This window comes from Podarcis vaucheri (assembly GCF_965113315.1).
Source record: "Podarcis vaucheri genome assembly, chromosome: 4".
NCBI lineage: Eukaryota > Metazoa > Chordata > Lepidosauria > Squamata > Lacertidae > Podarcis > Podarcis vaucheri.
The window spans coordinates 14524886-14549319 of NC_138762.1; the positions used below are offsets into that span (position 1 = coordinate 14524886).

A 24434-nucleotide genomic window follows, 5' to 3' on the forward strand; every position below is an offset into this window, starting at 1 on the left:
ATCCCGAAGACTCGTTTTAGCAAATGCACATTTTGCTCTTGTTTCAGAAACGCTGATTAGTTATATTCCCTGGAGGAACTGCATTTGACGGTGCTTCAATCAGAGGCAGAGAGGGATGAGAGGGCCTAATAAACCAGCACATCTGAATTGCAGATGCAGCTAGGAAGTTGAAAGGCACACCTTGGAAAAAAAAATGGTCTTCTTTCTTTTTTTAAAAGAATAAAACACAGATTATTATTTCCACCTTCATGACTTCCCAAAAGCCCTCTCTTAGTTCCTGTCTCAGTGCTTGAGAATCTGTAGCTCTCCAGATGATGAAGAAGAAGAGTTTGGATTTGATATCCCACTTTATCACTACCCTAAGGAGTCTCAAAGCAGCTAACAATCTCCTTTCCCTTCCTCCCCCACAACAAACACTCTGTGAGGTGAGTGGGGCTGAGAGACTTCAGAGAAGTGTGACTAGCCCAAGGTCACCCAGCAGCTGCATGTGGAGGAGCAGAGACGCGAACCCGGTTCACCAGATTCCGAGTCTACCGCTCTTAACCACTACACCACACTGGTGGTGTATTCCCATAAGCTCCAGCCAACATGGTCAGGGATGAAGATGGGAGTTGCAGTCCAGCAACATCTGGAAAGCCAGAGCTTTCCCATCCCAAATCCAAGCCTAACATTGGGCAAAAGATTCCTGCATTGCAGGGGTTTGGACTAGATGGCATTTGTGGTCCCTTCCAACTCTACAATTCTATGCAGCTGATTCTAAGTCAACAGTAACCAGAAACATTTGGGTCACCTTATCAAAGGTTTCTGTTACCCTCAAAATTATCCAGAAGCTTCTCTCAAGCAGAAGATGCTTAAGACAAAAGTCATCTTGACATGTTGCTTCAGATGAAGTTTCGTTCCATGCAATCCCCGGCTTGTTTAAAAGTGAAAATGTCTAGTGGTCCTTAAAGCATTGCCACTGAGTCACAGTCAGTGAAGAATTTCCCAGTGAACCTCTATTTGTTTCCCCTCCTGCCTTCGGTCAAGTCCCTTAGACTCCCGGGTTCAGATTTCGGCTAATGGAAGACCTACTGATCGCAATCCCTGGACCAAAGAGATCACCAGCTAACTGCACCATCTAGCGGCAGACCATTGGAAGGACACAGAAGATGATTTCTGGAATAATAGCTTTTCCTTTCACATCACAATGCAGAGTCAATACACATTAGCCTAATCTCTGCAATTGGAATTGGCATCGTATATACAATGCAGAGGCAGTTAAGCTAAGGCTTTGCTTTGGGCATGTGGAAGATACAGATGACTAATTTATGAAGAGGTGGGATGTCTCCATTAGTAGTTTGCTCTGGCTCCCACTGAAAGCACCCCTTTGGATGCCAATTCTATCCAAATAACCAAAAAGCTACTGTTTCCTAAGAGCAATCTGATACCAGGGCCAAGTACCAGGGCCAAGCTGAAATGGTAAGGAGTCAACTCCAAATCTAGATCCAGGATGGGCACTTTAGCAAAAGACTCTCTGTTTTCACTGCTGGAAGGGAAACAGGGACTTCTACTTGAGCACAATAGCGGACAAGGGAAGCAGGACAGGCCTGCAGGACAGGTGTGTTGGAAGGGATAACAGGAAAAGGGAGCTCAGCTCTGCCGGAGCACCAAGGTAAATGACCTACCCTTTTAGCTCTGGCAAATGAATGAGATGAAGAGGCTTTTAAAGTTAGTTTGTGAGATAGGTCAGCATACAGGCAAATAATCAGAGGGCAGATACATCTTTCCTTTTCTTTGATGGGGTTCCTACTTCACACCAGCAATTTCAACGGTAACACATGTTTGCAGCGTGACCTGCATTTCTAATAAAAATCTAAAAGTTGCATTTCAGATAGTTGATTGTTAATGCTCACTGTGTTTTATTCTGAGCCAGTCTAGGCAGAAGTAACTACCGCTGAGTTCAATGTAGCTAACTTCCAGGAAACTCTACACAGAACTGCCGGAAGACTGATCCTAATTCATAGGGCACTGTATTCTGTATTTTGTGTGCCTGCAGATGCACGCATAATAATGCGTCAACACAGTTGCCTGCATTTTTTGGTCTCTCCTTCAGTTTGTGCTTGCAAGGGTTGATCCTGCACATTGAAATTGACTGTGCTGCTGGCCTGGCCAATCCAAAGGCCTCATGCTGACTGTCAATCACATGCACTGATGTTATGCACCCCTATTCCCTTCTATGACTGAAGAAACCTCTGAGACCTGGGCACCCACACAGACTCCTAAGTAACTTGCTAGCCACAGAGCATGAGATCCTCAGTTCATGCTCTGGAATTCTTCACAGTGGGATATAAATGGTCAGTCTCTGTATTGCTACATGGTACCCTTGGGTCAGAGTCAGCAGATGGCCACCACAAGCCCAAGGGTAGGGTGTGGTGGGGGCACAGCCAATTTCTCATTTTCTCCTGCCTTGCAAGAAACATTGTGGGCATTTAAACATTTCAGCTTTACAAACAGCACCTCACTAAGGTAAAGGGACCCCTGACCATTAGGTCCAGTTGTGGCCAACTCTGGGGTTGCGGTGCTCATCTCGCTTTCTTGGCCAAGGGAGCTGGCGTACAGCTTCCGGGTCATGTGACCAGCATGACTAAGCCGCTTCTGGCGAACCAGAGCAGAGCACGGAAATGCCGTTTACCTTCCCACTGAAGCGGTACCTATTTATCTACTTGCACTTTGACATGCTTTCGAACTGCTAAGTTGGCAGGAGCAGGGACCGAGCAAAGGGAACTCACCCCGTTGTGGGGATTCGAACCACCGACCTTCTGATCGGCAAGTCCTAGGCTCTGTGGTTTAACCCACAGCGCCACCCGCGTCCCTTGAAAAAGTGTCTTACTTTGGGTTAAATGATCAGGGATGATGGGAACTGTACTCCAGAAGCATCTGAAGGGTCAAATGTTAGTCAGCCTTGCAGTTAATGATAGAGGTAAAGGTAAAGGACGGGTGGTGCTGTGGGCTAAACCACTGAGCCTCTTGGGCTTGCTGATCAGTGGTTCGAATCCCTGCAACGGAGTGAGCTCCCATTGCTCTGTCCCAAAACCTGCCAACCTAGCAGTTCGTAAGCATGCCAGTGCAAGTAGATAAATAGGTACCACTGTGGTGGGAAGGTAAATGGCGTTTCTGTGCACTCTGGTTTCCGTCATGGTGTCCCGTTGTGCCAGAAGCAGTTTAGTCATGCTGGCCACATGACCTGGAAAGCTGTCTGTGGACAAACGCCAGCACCCACGGCCTGAAAGCGAGATGAGCACCACAACCCCATAGCCGCCTTTGACTGGACTTAACCATCCAGGGCTCCTTTACCTATTACCTATTACCTTTAATGAGAGAACAGAAAGCAATTCTCTTGCTGTCTGAAGAAGCCACTCTACTATCTGAAGCTTGTAACACTTTTCATGTCGTAAGCCTCTGAATTTTAATATATTTCATTTTGTTTTATGTGATTCCTGTATTGCAAGGGTTAGACCAGATGTCCATTGGAGTCTCTTCCAACTCTACAATCCTATGATGCTATGATTCCTCTTTTTCAAACCTCTTTTCACCCATGGCAACAGCAACCAGTTCAGTAAACAATGACCTGATGGTGGCAAACACAATTCTTTCTTTCACACAATTCCTAGAAATTTAAGAGCAACTTCTAGTCTGTGTCTACCACCTAGTCTGTGCAACTTCTAGGCTGTGTCTACCCCCCAAACAAAGGACTCGGTCGATTATTATCCGTTAGTATAAATATTTCATTTATCTTGCAACAAGGACAAGCATGGATTGAGCCAGCACTGTGAAAACGGGGGGGGGGGATTGCCTTCCAGTTATGCTTATCCACTCTTTAAAAGTTGATACATGGAATTATTCCCTTCTTTAGCAAAATTCTCCCAGCTCTGACGCAGCTCCAATACAAGCTTGTTGCACCAAGATCTGTTGCACATCAGCGCTAAACTTTTCGACAACGGCAGACGTGCCAAGAATTAAACGGTTGCCAGAGGGTGTGATTTGCACAAAGGCGCGTCAATAAACAGCTTAAGACAAGGAGGCACCTGGAGCTTTTAAAAATCCAGTTACTTCTCTCACTCTCTCTGTCTTTTATTTTGTTTGTTTTTATTGGGAAAGCTCAGAAGTTGCCATGGAGAAGCGTTACTGACCTTCAGAGGCGAGATGTGCGATTGCAGGACGTATCCGTGGACATTTTCTATCTGCGATAAATTCTTTTCAGAAACGTGAACTAGTTCTGGCCCTCTCACTTCGTGAGTTAAGCGAGGTAAAGTATGGTCGTGTGGAGCATCCTCATCTTGGTAGCGATACTTCTGGGAGGCAAAAGGGGGGGGGAGGGAGAATATTAAGGAACGGTGAAATAGGGATGGGTGAATCTGCCAGCTTTGGCTTCTGACAGTTTCTCATTTTTGCCTTCTTAAGTTCAGTTCAGTTCTCCACTTTTCCACATCGGTGTGCTATTTGTTTTTATTTTAAAAAAGAACAAATCCACAAATTTCTCCTTATACACACATTTTTCCATGGACTTGGCCTAAAATACACATTTTTACAAAGCAATTTCCCCCGACACAATGCGTTTTTTGCATGTTATTTCACCAATGTATCTTTAAAAAAAAAAAAATCACACCTCACCCTAATATATGCAGTGTTGTGGATAGAGAACCATATTGCAAAATTCAGAAGTGTACGAATTTTGAAGGACAGCTGCTTTTTTGACCACACGTTTTCAGAAAGTGCAGATTAGGTAAGTTCACCTTTAAATGTGAATTGAACTGAATTTCTCCCTCAACCCTACTGTGAATTTTACATTCTGAATTGTGACCTTCCTAAGGAGAAGACAAATGTGGTTAGGACCAAAAGCACCTTCTGAGCTCCATGTTGGGTACAACACTGTTCCACCAGCTCTTAAAAGGCTTAACAAGGCCGCTATATGATCTGCCTTAAGTCATATCGGATGTAAAGAAATGAAGGACATTTGCTGAGCATAATAAAGTGTATCGGGAGGTTCTCCCAAGAAGTGGAAGGGAGAGATATGGGGTTTGGAAATGCTAAGCACACACTTCCATACAGGTTTCCACCAAGCCTAGTCCTTTTCTGATCTTGTAGACCCCCAGAGGCCGATCTCTCAACTCTTGAACTTAGGTCTCTTATCGCTGCACTACTGCCATGTGAAACACAGTCTCACCACTTGGGGCTCCACCATCTTCTGCTTTGTGTCTCTGATTGGGACTGAAAAACCAGGGAGAATGTCAAGCTCCTGGCAGGCCATGACACACGGCTGCTGAGCTATATCCAGCTTGGCGATTCACAAGTGATGCAAGGTCTGCCTTAGGAACTGCCTGCCCTGTCTTCCCCAATTGACTGCAGCTGGGCAAAAGCCCTCGCCCCTCCACACACACACACACACACACACACACACACATTGCTTCACATCTTCACAAAAGAGCAGGTGGATGATGAACGACTGGTATCTGAAGAAGTGTGCATGCACACGAAAGCTTACATCAAGAACAAACTTAGTTGGTCTCTAAGGTGCTACTGGACATTTTTAAGATATATATAATTTTGACTGCATCAGACCAACACGGCTACCTACTTGGATTGCAAATCGGCGCCTACTACCAACAAGGCACTGTATGCTGTTGCCAACCCACAACAGATGATACTCTAATGGAGGAGTATGGATTGTGCCACTGTGAGCGGTTAAAATAAAAATGTGCCCATCTTTTTTAAAAACAACAACAACAAGAAGAAGAAGCAACACAGAGAGAGAGGGAGAGGGAGAGAGAGAAATCTCAGTTGAAACAAAAATTAAATTAAATTAAAAATTGTCCAGTAGCACCTTAGAGACCAACTAAGTTTCTTCTGGGTAATTTATTTTGACTGTGTCAGACCAACACAGCTCCCTCCCTGAATCTAGAAATCTCAGTGTTTGTTTAAGGTGGCTAAATGGAAGGATCAACGCTGCAGGGCGCAGCATCGTCTCAGATCCTTTTGGAAGTACGGTTGCAGGCTGAGAGCTGTTGTGGTTTTCTTTAAAACAATGTCAACAAAGCAGGAAAGGCAGATAGGGAAGCTCCCTCCGTTAAAGCAAATTCAGGATTTTTAAACGAAATATTTCAATCCGAATTTCTTGAATCAGCTTTCAGGGGGAAGATAGGGAGCTGCCTTATTCCAAACCAGACCCATTGGTCCATCTAGCTCAGAAGCTCCTGGGAATTTCGGGTGAGATTCTCTCTCAGCCCTTTCTGGAGATGCCACAGATGGAAACCAGGGCCTTTCTGCATTCCAGGCAGAGGCTCTGCAATAATTAAACTGCATTCAACAGGGTCGTTGTTGTTTTTTAAGCAGTTTGATGAGCCATTTGAGGAACGCTTTTGGGGTACAGAAGAAGAAGAAGAAGAAGAAGAAGAAGAAGAAGAAGAAGAAGAAGAAGAAGAAGAAGAAGAATAGTAGTAGTAGTAGTAGTAGTAGTAGTAGTAGTAGTAGTAGTTTGGATTTGATATCCCGCTTTATCACTACCCTAAGGAGTCTCAAAGCGGCTAACATTCTCCTTTCCCTTCCTTCCCCGCAACAGACACTCTGTGAGGTGAGTGAGGCTGAGAGACTTCAGAGAAGTGTGACTGGCCCAAGGTCACCCAGCAGCTGCATGTGGAGGAGCGGAGACGCAAACCCGGTTCACCAGATTACGAGTCCACCGCTCTTAACCACTACACTACACTGGCTCTCGTTAACTGAAAGTTAAAGAGAAAGCCTGTGTGGTGGAAGGTCCCAAGTGCTTCATAATTTCATTGTAATGTTATGGCTGATTTCGGAGCTCCTGGCTGAAAAACAGGAGCTGAAGAGTAAGTGAACACAGGATTCTCTTCTTAGAACAGCACAAAACAGATGACAAATCACTATTACAGCCATACCTTGGTTGTCGAATGGAATCCATTCCAGAAGTCCGTTCGACTTCCAAAAACGTTCGAAAACCAAGGCACAGCTTCCGATCGGCTGCAGGAAGCTCCTGCAGCTGATCAGAAGCCGCAGAAGCCATGTTGGCTGTTCGGGTTCCAAAGAACGTTCGCAAGCCAGAACACTCACTTCCGGGTTTGCGGCGCTCAGGAACCAAAACGTACGAGTACCAAGACATTCGAGAACCAAGGTATGACTGTAGTTTCAATGGAGCACCACATTCACAAGCATAATGCCAGAATCAGGGCAGAGGGCTGTTGCCGTCCTTTTCTGTTCACTGGGTTTGCTGGAGGCATGTGGCTGACAGCTATTAGCAGCAAGATGCTTGTCTGAATGGACCTCTGATCTGATCTGCAAAGTTCTTCTTCTATTTAATGTCCCAGTGTGTCTTTAAGGCTGCACAAAGATTGCAATGTCCTCCTGCCTGCTTTCCACTTTCACCGTACCTCAGTGCAATTGAAGCTTCGAAACACAAGATGGCAGAACAACCATCGTCTTGAAGGTTGCCTACCGTTGGCCTGATTCGATTCTATAAATAAAAGCCTGGTGAGCTAGGAAGGTGGAATCAGTACAAGCCCTGCCTGCAATAAACCTTGGGTTGACTTTTTATTATTATTTCCACTAGCTCAATGGGTATGTGTTTGTGGGTGTGGGTGTTTGTATTTTAAAGGCTGCGGCTTCTTCAATAAAAGCACTTTATGTGAGCAGTCAATCATATTTGGAGGCAGCCGAAAGAAGTCTAACAACACATTAGAAGCATCTAGTGTGATTGCACCGCTGTGATTCTAATTGATTTCCCTGAAAGTTAGCATCATCAAAGTTGAATCTGTGGGCCTTCCAGAACTGGCACCTCAACTTTTGCCCCCTACCAAAGCCCTACAGTAGCAGGATATGTCCCAAGTATTTTCATCCCATCTAACTTAAAATAATAATAATAATAATGTTATAAGAAAAAAATGCTCCTTTTCCTTTATGGGGTATTATTATTATTATTATTATTATTTACCACAGAGCCTAGGACTTGCCAATCAGAAGGTCGGCGGTTCGAATCCCTGTGACGGGGTGTGCTCCCGTTGCTCAGTCCCTGCTCCTGCCTACCTAACAGTTCGAAAGCACGTCAAAGTGCAAATAGATAAATAGGTACTGCTCCAGCGGGAAGGTAAACAGCGTTACCATGCGCAGCTTTGGTTCGCCAGAAGTGGCTTAGTCATGCTGGCCACATGACCCGGAAGCTGTACGCCGGCTCCCTCGGCCAATAAAGCGAGATGAGCGCCACAACCCCAGAGTCGGCCACGACTGGACCTAATGGTCAGGGGTCCCTTTACCTTTACCTTAGGGGAATGCCCAATCCCAAAATGCTTGCCATTTTGTTCTGAAGTAATTCAGAAGTTAGCTTCTCTCCACCCCCACACCAGCACTGGCAACACTACACACCAAACTACAGGCAAATTCAGTTTAGCAATAATCTGGAACCCCTAATTTTTATTTTTGTTTTGCTGGTCAAATAAAAAATCATTTACTTCCCTAGAAATTCCTCCGATATTTTGCCCATGTACAACATTCTACCTTTGCCACGGAGTCTGTTTCTTTGAGGAGAATTTGGTCACAAGCCAAAAAAAAAAAAAAAGAGAGAACATTTTAGAGACTTATTTTCCCCATACTAGTTGTTTCAAGAGTTCAACATTGGCTAAAACCCTGAGATAATTACCTATCTTGTGATAATTGTTGAATTTCCATGTTTATTGAAAATGGGCAAGTTGTAAATACTTGTTCTGTTTGCATTATTGCATTATAAATTAGGGGGGGAAGTAATTTATCTATTGCCGGTCTGATGAATTTGGGCTATTATCTGCAAAGATACCTAATTTGCTTACTACAGATCCAATCTCTTTCTCTGCTGGAAAAGTTATTACAAGTTCCAGAGATGTGCTTTTTCTCTATTTATCAAAGGCTTTCAAAAAGGAAAAAAAGGTGCAATTATAGCAACTTTTCCTGAATACACAAAATGCTAAGAGCTTCGAACAAAGCAAAGTGGGGTAGGGCTGTTATTTCAGTGATCCTGCTTGCCATTTAGCTTCTCCCCCCCCCAAAAAAAATATTAATCTGATCCTGTGTGCTGCTTTTCAAATGAGAAGTTTGCCATTTAAGAATAACAGTGATATAAATCATAGCAGCGAAACCATTGAGGGAAATGTAACACACTAGCACAACCATAATAAGGATGACTTCTGCTAATGAACATGGGGGAGGTGGTTTTTGCTACTTCATGGCTCCCCACACCCCTAAAATGAAACTTTCATTTAAAGGTTTAAATGTTACACTAAATTCAGGTTATGTTTTCTACGACTCTAGGGACTCAGCTAGATTGGTAAAGAAAAAGCACTTTAAAGTGGTACCTCGGGATGCGATCGGGATCCATTCTGGAGCCCCGTTCACTTCCAGAAGCAAACATAACTAGCGACAGCACGTCTGCGCACGCATGCGTCGCTTTCCGCTGCTTCTGCGCATGCGCGCGATGTCATTTTGAGCATCTGCGCATGCGTGAGCGGCAAAACCCGGAAGTAATGCGCTCCGTTACTTCTGGGTTGCCGCGGAGCGCAACTCGAACATGCTCAACATGAAGCATATTCAGCCCGAGGTATGACTGTATATGCGTTGTATATGCAATATAACACTGTGACAACAGGTGGCGCTGTCGAGTCCCGTCTTTCACTACCGGATTTCCCTGTATGAGTTTACAACACGTTTAACTGAATCACTTATTTGACATGTCTAGATCCAGCCCATGTCTTAATGCTAAATACCCTTAATACTAGAAAGGCGTATTTTCATCACATCTTCCATTTCAATAGTAGACAGTACATAACAGGAGAATATTGATACATATTTCTAAGAGCAAGAGAATATAGTGTGACAACCAAGGTATTGGCAACTTTTTCAATAAACCCTAGAAGACGCCTTTTTACAACAGCCCAATTTTTCTTTTTAACAGTGTAATACAATTTCTTTAATACAAAATCCACACAATATCCAACATATCACTTCTCAATTTTTAATCACGTAAGCAATATGCAAAAGTTGTGTCTTCTGCATAACAAAGAAAAAAACTGTTGAAACTTGCCTTTTCCTTTCCTTTCATTTTTTTAAAAAAATAGTTTTGATTATCCAAGGCATGTTGCCCAGTATTCTTTCCGAACCACCCCCCCCCCCAACAAACAAATACAAAAACCGTCTCTCTTTTTCCCTTCACCAGGGAGCGGGACAGCAGTAAGAAAAACCGGTGACTTTTCCAGTTTTACAACCAAGATACAATCACCCAGAATGAAAGCCTCTGGACCTAAACCACACAGATTTTCAAACTGATCGCCCACACAAAAATTAGCAAGGGAATGTCTTTTTGTTGTTATTTTTCCACCCTAGTGAGAGAACTAGTCTATCTTTCTGAAATGTGCTAACACTTCATCCCCTCAGAACGGGAAGCCATGCCTGCAATTTGCATCCAATATTGGTAGAAAATTAAGGAGTTAATTAAGGGGGGAGGTGCTTTAAAGGTTCCCTGTACATACATACAACACAATGGAAGGATTTATGGGATGTGTGGAAGGCTTAATCCACTCTGGCGGGGCGCCTTAGCCTGCAGATTTCATGCAAAATGCAAAGTAATAGCTATGTTTAATTGTAATGGGGGGTGAAAAAGAACTTTGGGTTGAGCATTTGTACCTAATGAATCAAATTAAAACAACACAGAATGGATTTGAAACAGATCGCGCTAGATTGAAATGCTACGGATACAGAGTGAAATGAAGGGTTGCTGCACATCTCTAATTTCACCCTTCCCTATATAACAATGAGCGGCTGCTTGGAACATTCCTTTGCCACAAAGAATTCAACAAAATAAGTGTCCTGGGGAACAAAGTGTTCAAGTTATACTTCATAGCAGGGGCAGGAAATCCTTTGGCCAACCAGATGTTACTGGACTACAACTCCCATCATCCCTGATCACTGGCCATGCTCTCTGGGGCTGATGGGAGTTTGAGTCCAACAGCATCAAGAAGGCCAGAGGTTTCTGCCCACGCCTGCCTATAGGGCTTGTGTGTATCGATGCCATGTATCTAACCCATGGAAATAGAGACTGTTTCGAAGAAGCGGCTGTCACCTCTGAAGAAATTGAAGATGACAATTTTAAAACACTACAGTCACTTGAGACCTACGGCATTATCAAGAGCAAAAGATGTAATCATAATTGTGCCGGTTCCATGCAAACCATTAAATTGGCCCAAAGAGGACAAGGGTGGGCTGGTGTCAACTTCAGAAAGCTAAAAATCAAAAAGGCACACACAGAGAGGCAATTTTCATTTGGCAAAAATAGTGCCGTTCTCTACAGCAGAACGTGAAACTTAATAATAAATCACTCCAGGAAAAGGCGTAGGACATATATAAATATAAAATGTTATTATCGTTACTGTTATTCTGCTAGCAGCAAAGAGGTAAGTTATATTATATATTTCATAAAGATATGATGAAAATCCCCTTTGCCCCCACACCCACAAAGGAAGATTTGTGAGGACAAAGCATTAGGATAAAGGTGGTAACTCAGGTTAAGAACTTAATTCGTTCTGGAGGTCCGTTCTTAACCTGAAACTGTTCTTAACCTGAAGCACCACTTTAGCTAATGGGGCCTCCTGCTGCTGCCGCGCCACCGGAGCACGATTTCTGTTCTCATCCTGAAGCAAAGTTCTTAACCTGAAGCACTTTTTCTGGGTTAGCGGTGTCTGTAACCTGAAGCGTATGTAACCTGAAGCATATGTAACCCAAGGTACCACTGTATTTGTTAATATAACAACTCGGAGGAACTGCAAACCAAATTAACCAAATTCATAACATCTGGTGAGGATCTTAGCTGGTAGGGAAGCATCCCTCCAGACCCTGGGGAATGGGATTTCCTGCGAAGGAAATTATACAAGCTTGGTGTATCAGGGCAATGCTGTGCATATAGTATATCTTGATTTCAGTGTGGAATGTTTGCAGAGGAGGGCAACCAAGATGGTTGAGGGTCTGGAAGCCAAGCCTTATGAGGAAGGGTTGAGGGAATTGGGTATGTTTTGCCTGAAAAGATGAGGTTGAGAGGAAATATGACAGCCACCTTCAAATATCTCAAGGGCTGCCACATGGAAGATGGAACAAGCTTGTTTTCTCCTGCTGTGGAGGGTTGGACTCGAACCAACGGACTGAATTTACAAGAAATGAGGTTCCTCCTGAACACTGAATACCTTTCTGATGGTAAGAGCTGTTTAACAGTGAAACGAACTCCCTCAGAAGGTGGTAGACTCTCCTTCCTTGGAGGTTTTTAAGCAGAGTTAGATATTTTCATTGAGATTACCGCCTCACACGGGGTTGGGCTAGCAGCAGGCTTATAAAGACAGGCTCAAACCCTTCCAGCAGTGGCCATCACAAACCTGGGAGCAAACTCCTGAGTCAACTTTGAAGGAGAGGGGAGAGGGAGAGAGGGCAAACCTGCCCCTGCTGTAAGAGCAGGAATAACATTCCTGTATGGAAGGTCAGCAGTTTAGCAGATCTGTTCTATGATATTCTTCTTGGGAGAAAAGCAGTAACAAACCTAGACAGCATCTTAAAAAGCAGAGACATCACCTTGCCAACAAAGGTCCGTATAGTTAAAGCTATGGCTTTCCCAGTAGTGATGTATGGAAGTGAGAGCTGGACCATAAAGAAGGTTGATCGCTGAAGAATTGATGCTTCCTAACTCCTCACTGCCCACAGGCCACCTAAAAATTGCTGGTGGTCTTGGTGATTTTTCTGCCAGTTGTAGCAATTGTAACATGCTATGCTAGATGCATCAATCAATTGATGCTTTTGAATTATGGTGCTGGAGGAGACTCTTGAGAGTCCCATGGACTGCAAGAAGATCAAACCTATCCATTCTGAAGGAAATCAGCCCTGAGTGCTCACTGGAAGGACAGATCGTGAAGCTGAGGCTCCAATACTTTGGCCACCTCATGAGAAGAGAAGACTCCCTGGAAAAGACCCTGATGTTGGGAAAGATGGAGGGCACAAGGAGAAGGGCACGACAGAGGATGAGATGGTTGAACAGTGTTCTCGAAGCTACCAGCATGAGTTTGACCAAACTGCGGGAGGCAGTGGAAGACAGGGGTGCCTGGCGTGCTCTGGTCCATGGGGTCACGAAGAGTCGGACACGACTAAACGACTAAACAAAAGTTCTATGATATTACCTTGGTCGTGGCAAAATTTATCTTGAGGGTAATAGGAATTAGAAATCAACATGCTCTGGATAAAACGTAGTGACTGCCTTGGAATGTTTCCCCTGTATTCCTGCTATATTTTGCTTTCCAAACTGTTTTTGTAGGTCTTTGGGCCATAATAAAGAATGTCTCTCTCTGTGTATGTTCTAGACACAGCAAACCAGACTTATCTTTAAGGCTGAGCCCAGAATATTTTCCAATCTGAGATTACGTAAAAGATGGTGCTTCCCCACCCTTTCCCAAGACTTTCACTGCAACATCAGTAGGAGGACATCACCCACACCTGAGGGCATCAGGCTAGCTTAGGGTGCCGAGGGCAGCACAGCACACCCAGCTCTGCCCTCTAACTCGCACCTTGCTGCTGCTCCTGGCTCCCCAGCACCTACAGTCTCTGGGTGCTACTCCACCCAATGGGAAGGCCATTATCTTTGCAGAATTTTAGGAAAGCTCCTGGGTAGATCAGTTTGAGATTAGTGGCCCAGCACTGGGGCAGGGTGGGACGCGGGTGGCGCTGTGGGTTAAACCACAGAGCCTAGGACTTGCTAATCAGAAGGTCGGCGGTTCGAATCCCCACGACGGGGTGAGTTCCCGTTGCTTGGTCCCTGCTCCTGCCCACCTAGCAGTTCGAAAGCACACCAGTGCAAGTAGATAAATAGGTACCGCTCCGGCAGGAAGGTAAATGATGTTTCTGTGTGCTGCTCTGGTTCGCCAGAAGCGGCTTAGTCATGCTGGCCACATGACCCGGAAGCTGTACGCCGGCTCCCTGAGCGCCGCAACCCCAGAGTCGGCCACGACTGGACTTAATGGTCAGGGGTCCCTTTACCTTTACTGGGGCAGGGAACCTGTAGCTCGCTCAATATTTGCTGCACGACAGTTCCCATCATGTGTTGTCATCAGCCATGACTGGAGCTCATGGGAGTTGGAGTCTAACCACATCAGGATGGCTGCAGGTTGCCTGCCCCTAGTTTAGTTTATTAGCTCTTGGGGGGGAAGGAGGTGGGAGCAGCAGCATACAACCTGGATATTTCTGAGGAGCTGTGCACCATTTATCCTGCAAAGACAGGCGTGGAGAAGCATTCAGGTATCAAGCAGGAGCTTAACAGAGCACATTTGCATATGAATTCTAGCCTTAAAGTGAAACAACAGAGAGATGAATTCATAGTTCTTTAAAACATCTTTTTTTCAAAAAAGCTTGGAACTGACTAGGTTCCGCTCCCACTTCCACTTCAGAGAGGGCTCTAATCTGCATGAATTCTTTGCATGGATTCAGAGACTCAATGGAGGAACGTTAACAATTTTATATAATTGCCACACATAGGTAATCAGCACACATTATGCCGCTGAGATAATTAGAATGGGGCTGGCTGCTGTCATGCCAAGACCATCAGCAATGTGCCACTGGAATTCTTGGAAAAGCGAAGCCGCAAAGGTTTTGCTCAGAGATAAATCGGGTTCCTCTTCAGACACTGCACAGAAAAATAATTTTTTAAAATCCAGCCTCATGCCAGGTGCGCCTCGCTGGTCTTTCCACCAGAACTATGATTTGTAGGACAAAGCTGACTTGGATCAATAATCTGGACAAGGCACTGGTTGGTGCAAATCTAATCCATTTGTGAAATTTGCCTGACCCCTTCCCATCTCTTGGCCTCCCTCTTCCATAGAGTTATTTGTTGAAATAGTTGATAAGCAAATTTTACCGGATAAGATTAATGGTCTATGATCCTATTTTACAAGTGGTGAAGTAGTTCTCCCTGGGACAACCACAAGAAAGACGTGAGGCCAGGGACCTCTCCCAGAGTTGCTCTCCAGCTGTGATTTGGGCCCTGTGATGAACTCCAAAATCATTTCTGAGGTGGTTGTATTTTTTCATGTGGTTGACTTTAGGTTTCAATGTGCAGGGCGAGGAAGGTTGGGCTGGGGAGATTCAGAATATGGTTGTATAGATCCGCCTTACCCGATACACATTGATGTGATCACTTTGACCTGCAGAACTGGCACTTCTGCAAGTGCCACGCAATGTGTCTTCTGCTATTGTAAAGCACCATTCCTTCAGTGCGGCAGCACTTGTACTTTGGAACTCCACGTCTAGTGATATTAATGAGGTGCTTCAGACAGCAGTTTAGCTAGCTGTTCTGTGAAGTGCCTCCCCTCCCCTCTAAAGGGGTTGGGGCAAGCCAGGCAAAGGCAACCCTCCAGATGTTTTGGGACGACAACTCCCATGATCCCTAGCTAACAGGACCAGTGGTCAGGGATGATGGGAATTGTAATCCCAAAACATCTGGAGGCCCGAGGTTGCCTATGCCTGGGGTAAGCTGTGAGGAGAGGGGCTCAGAGTGAGCTGTGAGGGATAGGTTGAGGAGGTGGGGTGAAGTGTAAAGGGAGGGGGTTGTCAGAGCGAACAGGGGGTCTGCAGCCTCCAGCTAGTGTAAAACAACAACAACATCCTAGTAAATTACATGGAGATGGGCTGGCAAATTTAGGGTAGCTATCTTGCCCACCTGTGTGTTGTGAACTGGCAAGGTGACGAGGAGCAGGAGAGGAGGACGAGGATTCTGGTGAGGGTTGTAGCCAGCACTGGGACACACCGGGGCAAACGGGATGAAGAAAAAAGAACTCACCGGTTGACGGAGGATGACAAAGGCATGGGGGTCAATGCATGTGAAGCAGAGCAGCAGAACCCATCACCCGAGCCGGAAAGGCCCCTGTCTCCACAAATACGGTAAGCCCTGAGGGGAAGGGAGCAGCCAGAGTGGTGCTCTGGGAAGTTGAGGCAGGCAAGGGCCCCAAACCCAGCTGGCCAGGTGGAGCTCGTTGGCTCTGTGAGGAGGGGTGTGATTTCTCAGCTGGAGTAGGCTCAGGACAGGTGAGGGTCATCTGCCTCATCAAGCACAGGTGCTGCAATCAGCATGCAGAGATGAGGTGCTGTGTCTGCTCAACTGCCCATGTTGATGGACCTTGGCTTGGATGCTCCTGGACCTCTATGGGACTGTTCTTTGGGTTTGACTCTGGACTGTATCCTGACTGCTGGACTTGGCTTACTTGTACTGACCCCAGACTCTCTTTCCAGATCTTTGGACTTTGTGCGAACTGACCTTTGAACTTTGGATTTGTCATACTCAGTGTTCATCAGTATGCGGATGATACCCAGCTCTACCTCTCTTTTAAATCAGAACCAGTGAAGGCGGTGAAGGTCCTGTGTGAGTGTCTGGAGGCGGTTGGAGGATGGATGGCAGCTAACAGATTGAGGTTGAATCCTGACAAGACAGAAGTACTGTTTTTGGGGGACAGGAGGCGGGCAGGTGTGGAGGATTCTCTGGTCCTGAATGGGGTAACTGTGCCCCTGAAGGACCAGGTGTGCAGCCTGGGAGTCATTTTGGACTCACAGCTGTCCATGGAGGCACAGGTCAAATCTGTGTCCAGGGCAGCTGTTTACCAGCTCCATCTGGTACGTAGGCTGAGACCCTATCTGCCTGCGGACTGTCTCGCCAGAGTGGTGCATGCTCTGGTTATCTCCCGCTTGGACTACTGCAATGCGCTCTACTTGGGGCTACCTTTGAAGGTGACTCGGAAACTACAACTAATCCAGAATGCGGCAGCTAGACTGGTGACTGGGAGCGGCCACCGAGACCATATAACACCGGTCTTGAAAGACCTGCATTGGCTCCCAGTACGTTTCCGAGCACAATTCAAAGTGTTGCTGCTGACCTTTAAAGCCCTAAACGGCCTCGGCCCAGTATACCTGAAGGAGCGTCTCCACCCCCATCGTTCTGCCCGGACACTGAGGTCCAGCGCCGAGGGCCTTCTGGCAGTTCCCTCATTGCGAGAAGCAAAGCTACAGGGAACCAGGCAGAGGGCCTTCTCGGTAGTGGCACCCACCCTGTGGAACACCCTCCCAGCAGATGTCAAAGCGATAAACAACTACCTGACATTCAGGAGACATCTTAAGGCAGCCCTGTTCAGGGAAGTTTTTAACGTGTGATATTTTATTGTATTTTTGGTTTTTATGGAAGCCGCCCAGAGTGGCTGGGGAGGCCCAGCCAGATGGGCGGGGTATAAATAATAAATTATTATTATTATTATTATTATTATTATTATTATTATTATTATTATACTGGCTTGCTGCCAGGTAGGCCAGGGATTCATGATGCCCTGGTAGGAATACAAGGGGCTTCCAAATTTTCACAAGTTGGTAGAAACTTCACACTTGCCCTTCGTGAGCTTCCAAAGGCACCCTGTTAACTGGCAGAGAGACAAGACCCGCATCACTGCTTTTTGTAACCTACTGCATTTTTTGTGATTTAAAGAAGTGCAAAAGCTGTGGAGGACAATTAAGAGTAGGGAGAACACATCACTTCTTTCCTCGTGGTAGCACCAGACAATTAAACAGCCTCTCTGTGAAACATGGCGGTGACCTTGTCTCCTCGCGACAATACATAAAGGATCCTACACTGGCACAGAAAAGGCCGTTAACCTCCCACACCCGACCCGCCGATGCGCTCAGTCATGAAATTCCGAAGGCGCCAAGATTACGTGAAGATCATTTGATCTAAAATTAGGAAGACCAGAAAGAAAGGAAAGGCGACAAGAGGGAACAGTGTGCTAGTTTCTCGTGGGTGACCTAATTATGACTCGCATTGGAAGCTGTGCTACGAAGCAATGATATTTCCCAGTTCTGCAACAAGAAGTGTTCGTTCACTCCATTGCATAAGCCTTTTGGCAGTCAGACTGAAAGAGAGGCACGAGGCCTCATGAAATGAGGAGGGAAACAAAGGATATACTACAGGCAAGGAACCCTGGTTCCTTATCAGTGCAAGAACCTAACATTGGGCATGAGTTACCAACGGTTGCATACTTGTCCAGCACCCCCAATCCAAACCTCATTATTTTCAATCTATCACCTTTGCAAAGCAACACCTCATTCCTCGTAACGTTTTTTGGTTGTGCTGGAGATCCCTGCAGCAATATCTAATTGGTTAGGATGTCCACTACAGTGGTAACTCGGGATGTGAACAGGATCCGTTCCAGAGCCCTGTTCACATCCTGAATGGAACGTAAGATGCGATGGTGCGTCTGCGGGTCACGTTTTGCCGCTTCCGCGCATGCGCGTGACGGCATTTTGAGCATATGTGCATGCAGCGAAACTTCCGGGTTGCCGCGGAGCGCAACCCAAAAGCGCTCACCCTGAAGCACATTCAACTTGAGGTATGACTGTACATTGATGAGTTATTTAATTTTATAAAGCAGCTGAATGCTAAGAAACCAGCAGCAACCCTTACTCACAATCAGGACAGTTTTGAAAGGTTCGATCTGTCACCTTGATTCCAAATGGCATCCAATGATATCTGAACATGATCTTAAACCTGCTGCTTGATCTCAGGAACCATTGTGATCAATTTGGTTATGCTATCTTAAGAGGCATCTGATCTTTTAAAGGTGCGGCCCGCCATTTTGTTTCGAAAACAGATAAATGCCTTGCACGTGACCTCAGGAACCACCACTCCAAATTTGGTCAAGATAACTTAAGAGATCTCTGAATGTATAAGTCTGTAGACAAACAATTTCCCCCAAAAATATTAAAAAATTCCTTCCAGTAGCACCTTAAAGACCAACTAAGTTAGTTCTTGGTATGAGCTTTCGTGCGCATGCACACTTCTTCAGATACACTGAAACAGAAGTTGCCAGATCCTTCTATATAGAGAGAAGGTGGGGAGGGGTATTACTCAGAAGGGTGGTGGGAATGGGAGATTGGCAGATAGCTGAGATGAGCCTGTTGACGACTCTTAACGACTGCAATAGGTCTTACAGGAAAAGGCAAGGGGTGAGAAGGTGAAAAATGGCTTAGTCATGTATAATGAGATAAAAATCCAATGTCTCTGTTCAGACCAGGTCTCTCCATGGTTTTAAGTTTGGTAATGAGTTGCAATTCAGCAGCTTCTCTTTCCAGTCTATTTCTGAAATTCCTTTGTAGTAAAACAGCTACTTTGAGATCTTGTATAGAATGTCCTGGGAGATTGAAGTGTTCTCCTACTGGTTTCTCTGTTTTGTGATTCTTGATGTCAGATTTATGTCCGTGTATCTGAAGAAGTGTGCATGCACACGAAAGCTCATACCAAGAACTAACTTAGTTGGTCTTTAAGGTGCTACTGGAAGGAATTTTTTTATTTTGACTATGGCAGACCAACACGGCTACCTATCTGTAACTGGAACCCCAAAAATATATTTCCTCTTGCTCTCCATTCTTCTGTATGCATGCATCAGTATCACTCATATTGCTTCCTGCTTGCTTTTTTTAGCCCTTTGCAAGGTCAGTTCTGTTGTGAGGAGACTGTGCTGGAGACTTAATAATCATGTTCTTCAGATATCATGTTAACAAATATAGAATTTGAGCACTTCATCTTTAGAGCTGCGTCAGTTTCTGATAAAAGCAGCCATGCACCCTTGGAGGATAGGAACCCACCCACCTCCTGCCAGGCTTCTTCCTGTCAGGAAGATACAAAAACAAAACAAAACAAAACTCTATTGGCACTCTATTGTCTTTATTGGCTATGCAGCTATGCTGTAACTATCAAACGAGTTCATCGCAAAGCTTCCACCTAGGTCAGGTATCTTCAACCTTTTCAGACCCAGATTCCACTTTTAACCTAAACACACTTATGGGGACCCATTTCGTAACCTTTTACCATTTATTTGCATGCTGATAGGGCTCCTCAACGTTGCACAAGAGGAGGTTGCTGGCAATTTTGCTGCACAATAGACTGCAGAATCTGCCACTCAGTACAGGGGTGCCAACTTGAATAATTTATTGGGGAGGGGGCAGATAATCCCTGTCCCTGATCCTAGCAACAGAGGTAGCTAGTGCTGGTGAAATTGTTTATAACCCCCCTCACCCCACTTTTTATCCCCTAAACAGCTCTGTGATGTTGACTAATTTCAGAAACAGTGTCTGCTCCAGGGATACTCTGAATTCTTAAAGCTAAAAAGGGACTTGAACCCAGAGTTTCCAGGCATCTGCTTGTCTCCCCGCCTCCCACCCAAAATCAACAAGGGCTGGCTGCAAAATTATGCATTTGCTTGCTTGGGCATATTTTTAGTACCCGCCTTTATTTCTGTGAAAGTAAGTCGTTCTAAATTGCTTTTATAATTGTTGTATCCCCACCTTGGGACCTTGGGGTAAAGGTGGGGAGCTTTGCTCTGAATTAGGTGCTCCTAGTATGTTTATGGGACACGGGTAGAGCTGTGGTGTAAACCACTGAGCCTAGGGCTTGCCGATCGGAAGGTCAGCGGTTCGAATCCCCACAACGGGGTGAGCTCCCATTGCTCGGTCCCTGCTCCTGCCTACCTAGCAGTTTGAAAGCACATCAAAGTGCAAGTAGATAAATAGGTACTGCTCCAGCAGGAAGGTAAATGGTGTTTCCGTGTGCTGCTCTGGTTCGCCAGAAGCGGCTTAGTCATGCTGGCCACACAACCCGGAAAAACTGTCTGCGGACAAATGCCGGCTCCCTCAGCCAGTAAAGAGAAATGAGTGCCGCAAATGGACTTAACTGTCAGGGGTCCTTTACCGTGTGTGTGTGTGTGTGTGTGTGTGTGTGTGTGTAATGATAAGCAACCAGGAGCCATTCCTTTCTCGTCCAAGCATAGCTCTGTGAACCTGGCTCATGGAGCTAGCAGTCTGCACTGTTTCTCTTTCTCTGCAAGGGCTATAAGAAACAAAGTTAGGGTTTTTTTTGCCCAATCCCAGCTCTTTTGCCATCCAGCAACCTTTTTACAATGTATGGAAGTGAGAGCTGGACCATAAAGAAGGCTGATCGCCGAAGAATTGATGCTTTTGAATTATGGTGCTGGAGGAGACTCTTGAGAGTCCCATGAACTGCAAGAAGATCAAACTGATCCATTCTTACGGAAATCAGCCCTGAGTGCTCACTGGAAGGACAGATCGTGAAGCTAAGGCTCCAATACTTTGACCACCTCATGAGAAGAGAAGACTCCCTGGAAAAGACCCTGATGTTGGGAAAGATGGAGGGCACAAGGAGAAGGGGACGACAGAGGACGAGATGGTGGGACAGTGTTCTCAAAGCTACCAGCATGAGTTTGACCAAACTGCGGGAGGCAGTGGAAGACAGGAGTGCCTGGCGTGCTCTGGTCCATGGGGTCACGAAGAGTCGGAAACGACTAAACAACAACAACAACAACAACAACAACCCTTTTACAAGTTCCTTTACAGGGCTTGTTGGGAAACAAAGTCCAAACATGGAAAAGAAAGGCAGCAGTGCCCATCAACTTTGGGGAGCCCTTGGCAGCGGCGGAGGAAGCGGGGGTGCGGTGGTGTCACCACCGACGGGGGAGTGACAAAATGCCGGGTGGCACTCACCGCAGCACACCCAAGTCATGGATCTCTCCTGGGAGTGACACAGTGACTTGGGTGTCCGCAGGCTCTGTACTGCCCCAAACAGTCTGCCCGCTGCCTCCCCCCCCCGGCTGTAGGGCGGCTGAGTGGGAGGAGACCTGCGTCCTGCCCCAGCTAGCCCTGCCCCACAGGCAGCTGGCTGCAGCCCCGCAAGTGGCTGGCCCTGGGCCCCCTCAAATATTGTATTGGTGGGGCCCAGATCCCTTTGGTGCCTATGTCATTAAATGAGTTTCTGCTAGCAAAGCCATTGTGTTTTATTCCTCGGCTGTTCAATATTAAAACTCCCCCTCGCATGAGCAGGCAGAGAATGTTCGTTACAACTCGAAATCTTTCGTACAGTATAAGATGAAGAAATCATCTCTTAAAAGCCAAGCCATGAATGCAGACTTCCAAGTAAGGCTGGGTGTCTGTGTTCTGAATGAAAAGTAGGATACATGATTGACATTAACGAACTCCAATTTAAGAAAAATGTTTTGACGTTAGGCCTTCCCAGGCACTATTTTATTGAACAAATGACAAAAAAATAATATAAAATGCAGCTCCATTCCCTCACCATCACCCACCACAAAAGCAAAGTGGCAAAACACAGTGATTTGTTGTTTCTTCTTACAGCAACTAATGCATACAGCTAATGCATTAAACATACAGGAGTACCTGAAAGAACTTTGCAGCCTGCAGCCAAGAAATCAAGTTATAAGTCTACTTTCAGTTCAAGTTCAGAACAGAATAAACAGTTGCATGCAAGCCCGAAGTGCCTGACTTGGCGTGTCTGACCCACCAATCTCAATTGTTATTAAAAAAAAAAAAAAGATAAGCACTTTCTCCTTATAAAAGTGGATAAAAATTCCTGCAACTGCATCATCACATTACATGTTCTGTGGTTGACCTCTCGCACTAAAAGTAAAGGTAAAAGTACCTCTGCTCGTACGGGCCAGTCGTGTCCGACTCTGGGGTTGCGTGCTCATCTCGCTCTAGAGGCCGTGAGCTGGCGCCGTCCGAAGACACTTCCGGGTCACGTGGCCAGCGTGACAAAGCTGCAGCTGGCGAGCCAGCACCAGTGCCGCACACGGAAACGCCGTTTACCTTCCCGCTATAAAGCGGTCCCTATTTATCTACTTGCACTTAAGGGTGCTTTCGAACTGCTAGGTTGGCAGGCGCTGGGACCGAATGACGGGAGCTCACCCCGCCACGGGGATTCGAACCGCCGACCATACAATCGGCAAGTCCTAGGCACTGAGATGTTACCCACAGTGCCACCCACGTCCCTGACCTCTCGCACTACATGCCAGCAAACGTTCAGATAGCCGAAGCTCCAGTGGCTACGATTCCTGCCTGCAGAAGTGAGTTTTGATCATGCAAGCTACCAAGGTTGCCACTTTGGCCTCATCTGCTCTGTACATTTAAAGCAGCCTTGTAACACTTGCAACAGTCACTGTTCCCCCAAAGAACTGCAGTTTGTTAAGGGTATCGATAGCTGTTAGGAGGCCTCCATTTCCTCCCACTGCTCCAATTTCCAGAGTTCCCTTGGCAGAGGTATTGACTGTTTCCTAGGAGGAGGGATTGATCAGGGCCGGCCCACACATTAGCCTCAGTAAGGCAGTCGCCTTGGGCAGCAGGCTAGGGAGAGCTGGGAGGGGAGGCAGATCTGGGCCTCCAAGAAGCCCATTGCCCGCCACTGCTGCCAAGAAAGAACAGAGCCATTCCCACCTGCTCAACTCTGGGTTCCTTTTTTCTCCTTCACTGGCTTCAGTCTGCCATGTGTGCCATGGCTCCCCCTAGCCACCTCCAGTCACTTCAGGCAGCAGAAGAGAAGGAGGGACAACATTTTCTGTTTTGTCCCAAGCAGCAAAATGTATTGGACTGGCCCTGCTGGGAATGCTGCTACTACTACTACTAGTTCTGTGAGAGGAATAAAAGGTACAGTGGTGCCCCACAAGACGAATGCCTCGCAAGACGAAAAACTCGCTAGACGAAAGGGTTTTGCGTTTTTTGAGCTGCTTCGCAAAACGAATTTCCCTATGGGCTTGCTTCGCAAGACAAAAAACAAAAACGTCTTGCAAGTTTGTTTCCTTTTTCTTAACACCGTTAATACAGTTGCGACTTGACTTCGAGGAGCAACTCATAGAACGTGATGTGGTAGCCTTTTTTGAGGTTTTTGAAGACTTTGGTGATTTTTGAAGCTTTTCCAAAACTTCTTTTGCAGCCATTTGGTAAGTTAAACTTTTAAAACTTTGGGGTTTTTGGATTTTGGGTTGGGGTGTTTGGAATTCAAGGACTTGGTGTTGGGGAGGGGTTTGCAAGAATCTGGAAGCTTGTGTGGTTTTTTCCTGCATTTTTATGATTTTCTGTGACCATTGGGCCACTCTGCTGTTTTTTTAAAAAAATTCTGGATTTGAATTTCTGTTTGGTGGGTGGCTGGGGGAACAGTTGAGGAGGGGGTTCTTCAGCAAGAAGCAAAGAGTGGAAGAGGAACCTTCTTCGAGTTGTCCCCCAGAGTCTTAGAAAATGTACTGCACACTTTGTTGATTTTTAAATGTTTTTCTGTCATGTTTAGAAACTTAATTTATTGTTCCTTCAATTTTTGAAATGCCCTTTACAGTATGTGTGACTTTAAAGAGCACTTAATAAACTCTTGTTGTACCAAATTTGGCTTTGTTTTGACTTTTTTTGACCATAGGAACGCATTAATTGAATTTCAATGCATTCCTATGGGATTTCGTGCTTCGCAAGACGAAAAATTCGCTAGACGAAAAAACTTGCGGAACGAATTAATTTCG

At 45.8% G+C, this 24434-nt stretch overlaps 1 protein-coding gene across 27 annotated transcripts in view; it reads right to left on the reverse strand.

Moving 5' to 3' along the window:
- Positions 1-24434, reverse strand: part of DLG2 (discs large MAGUK scaffold protein 2) — a 921944-nt gene that overhangs the window by 460625 nt on the left and 436885 nt on the right. For 16 of the 27 annotated variants that reach the window (XM_082219075.1, XM_082219062.1, XM_082219078.1 and 13 more), the window contains one exon: positions 4170-4331. The exons of 5 other annotated variants lie outside the window; for them this stretch is intronic. In XM_082219075.1, coding sequence (XP_082075201.1) covers positions 4170-4331 — 162 coding nt within the window. The remainder of the gene's footprint in view (positions 1-4169; positions 4332-24434) is intronic. 6 more of the 27 variants (XM_082219073.1, XM_082219057.1, XM_082219060.1 and 3 more) reach the window with 1 other exon arrangement.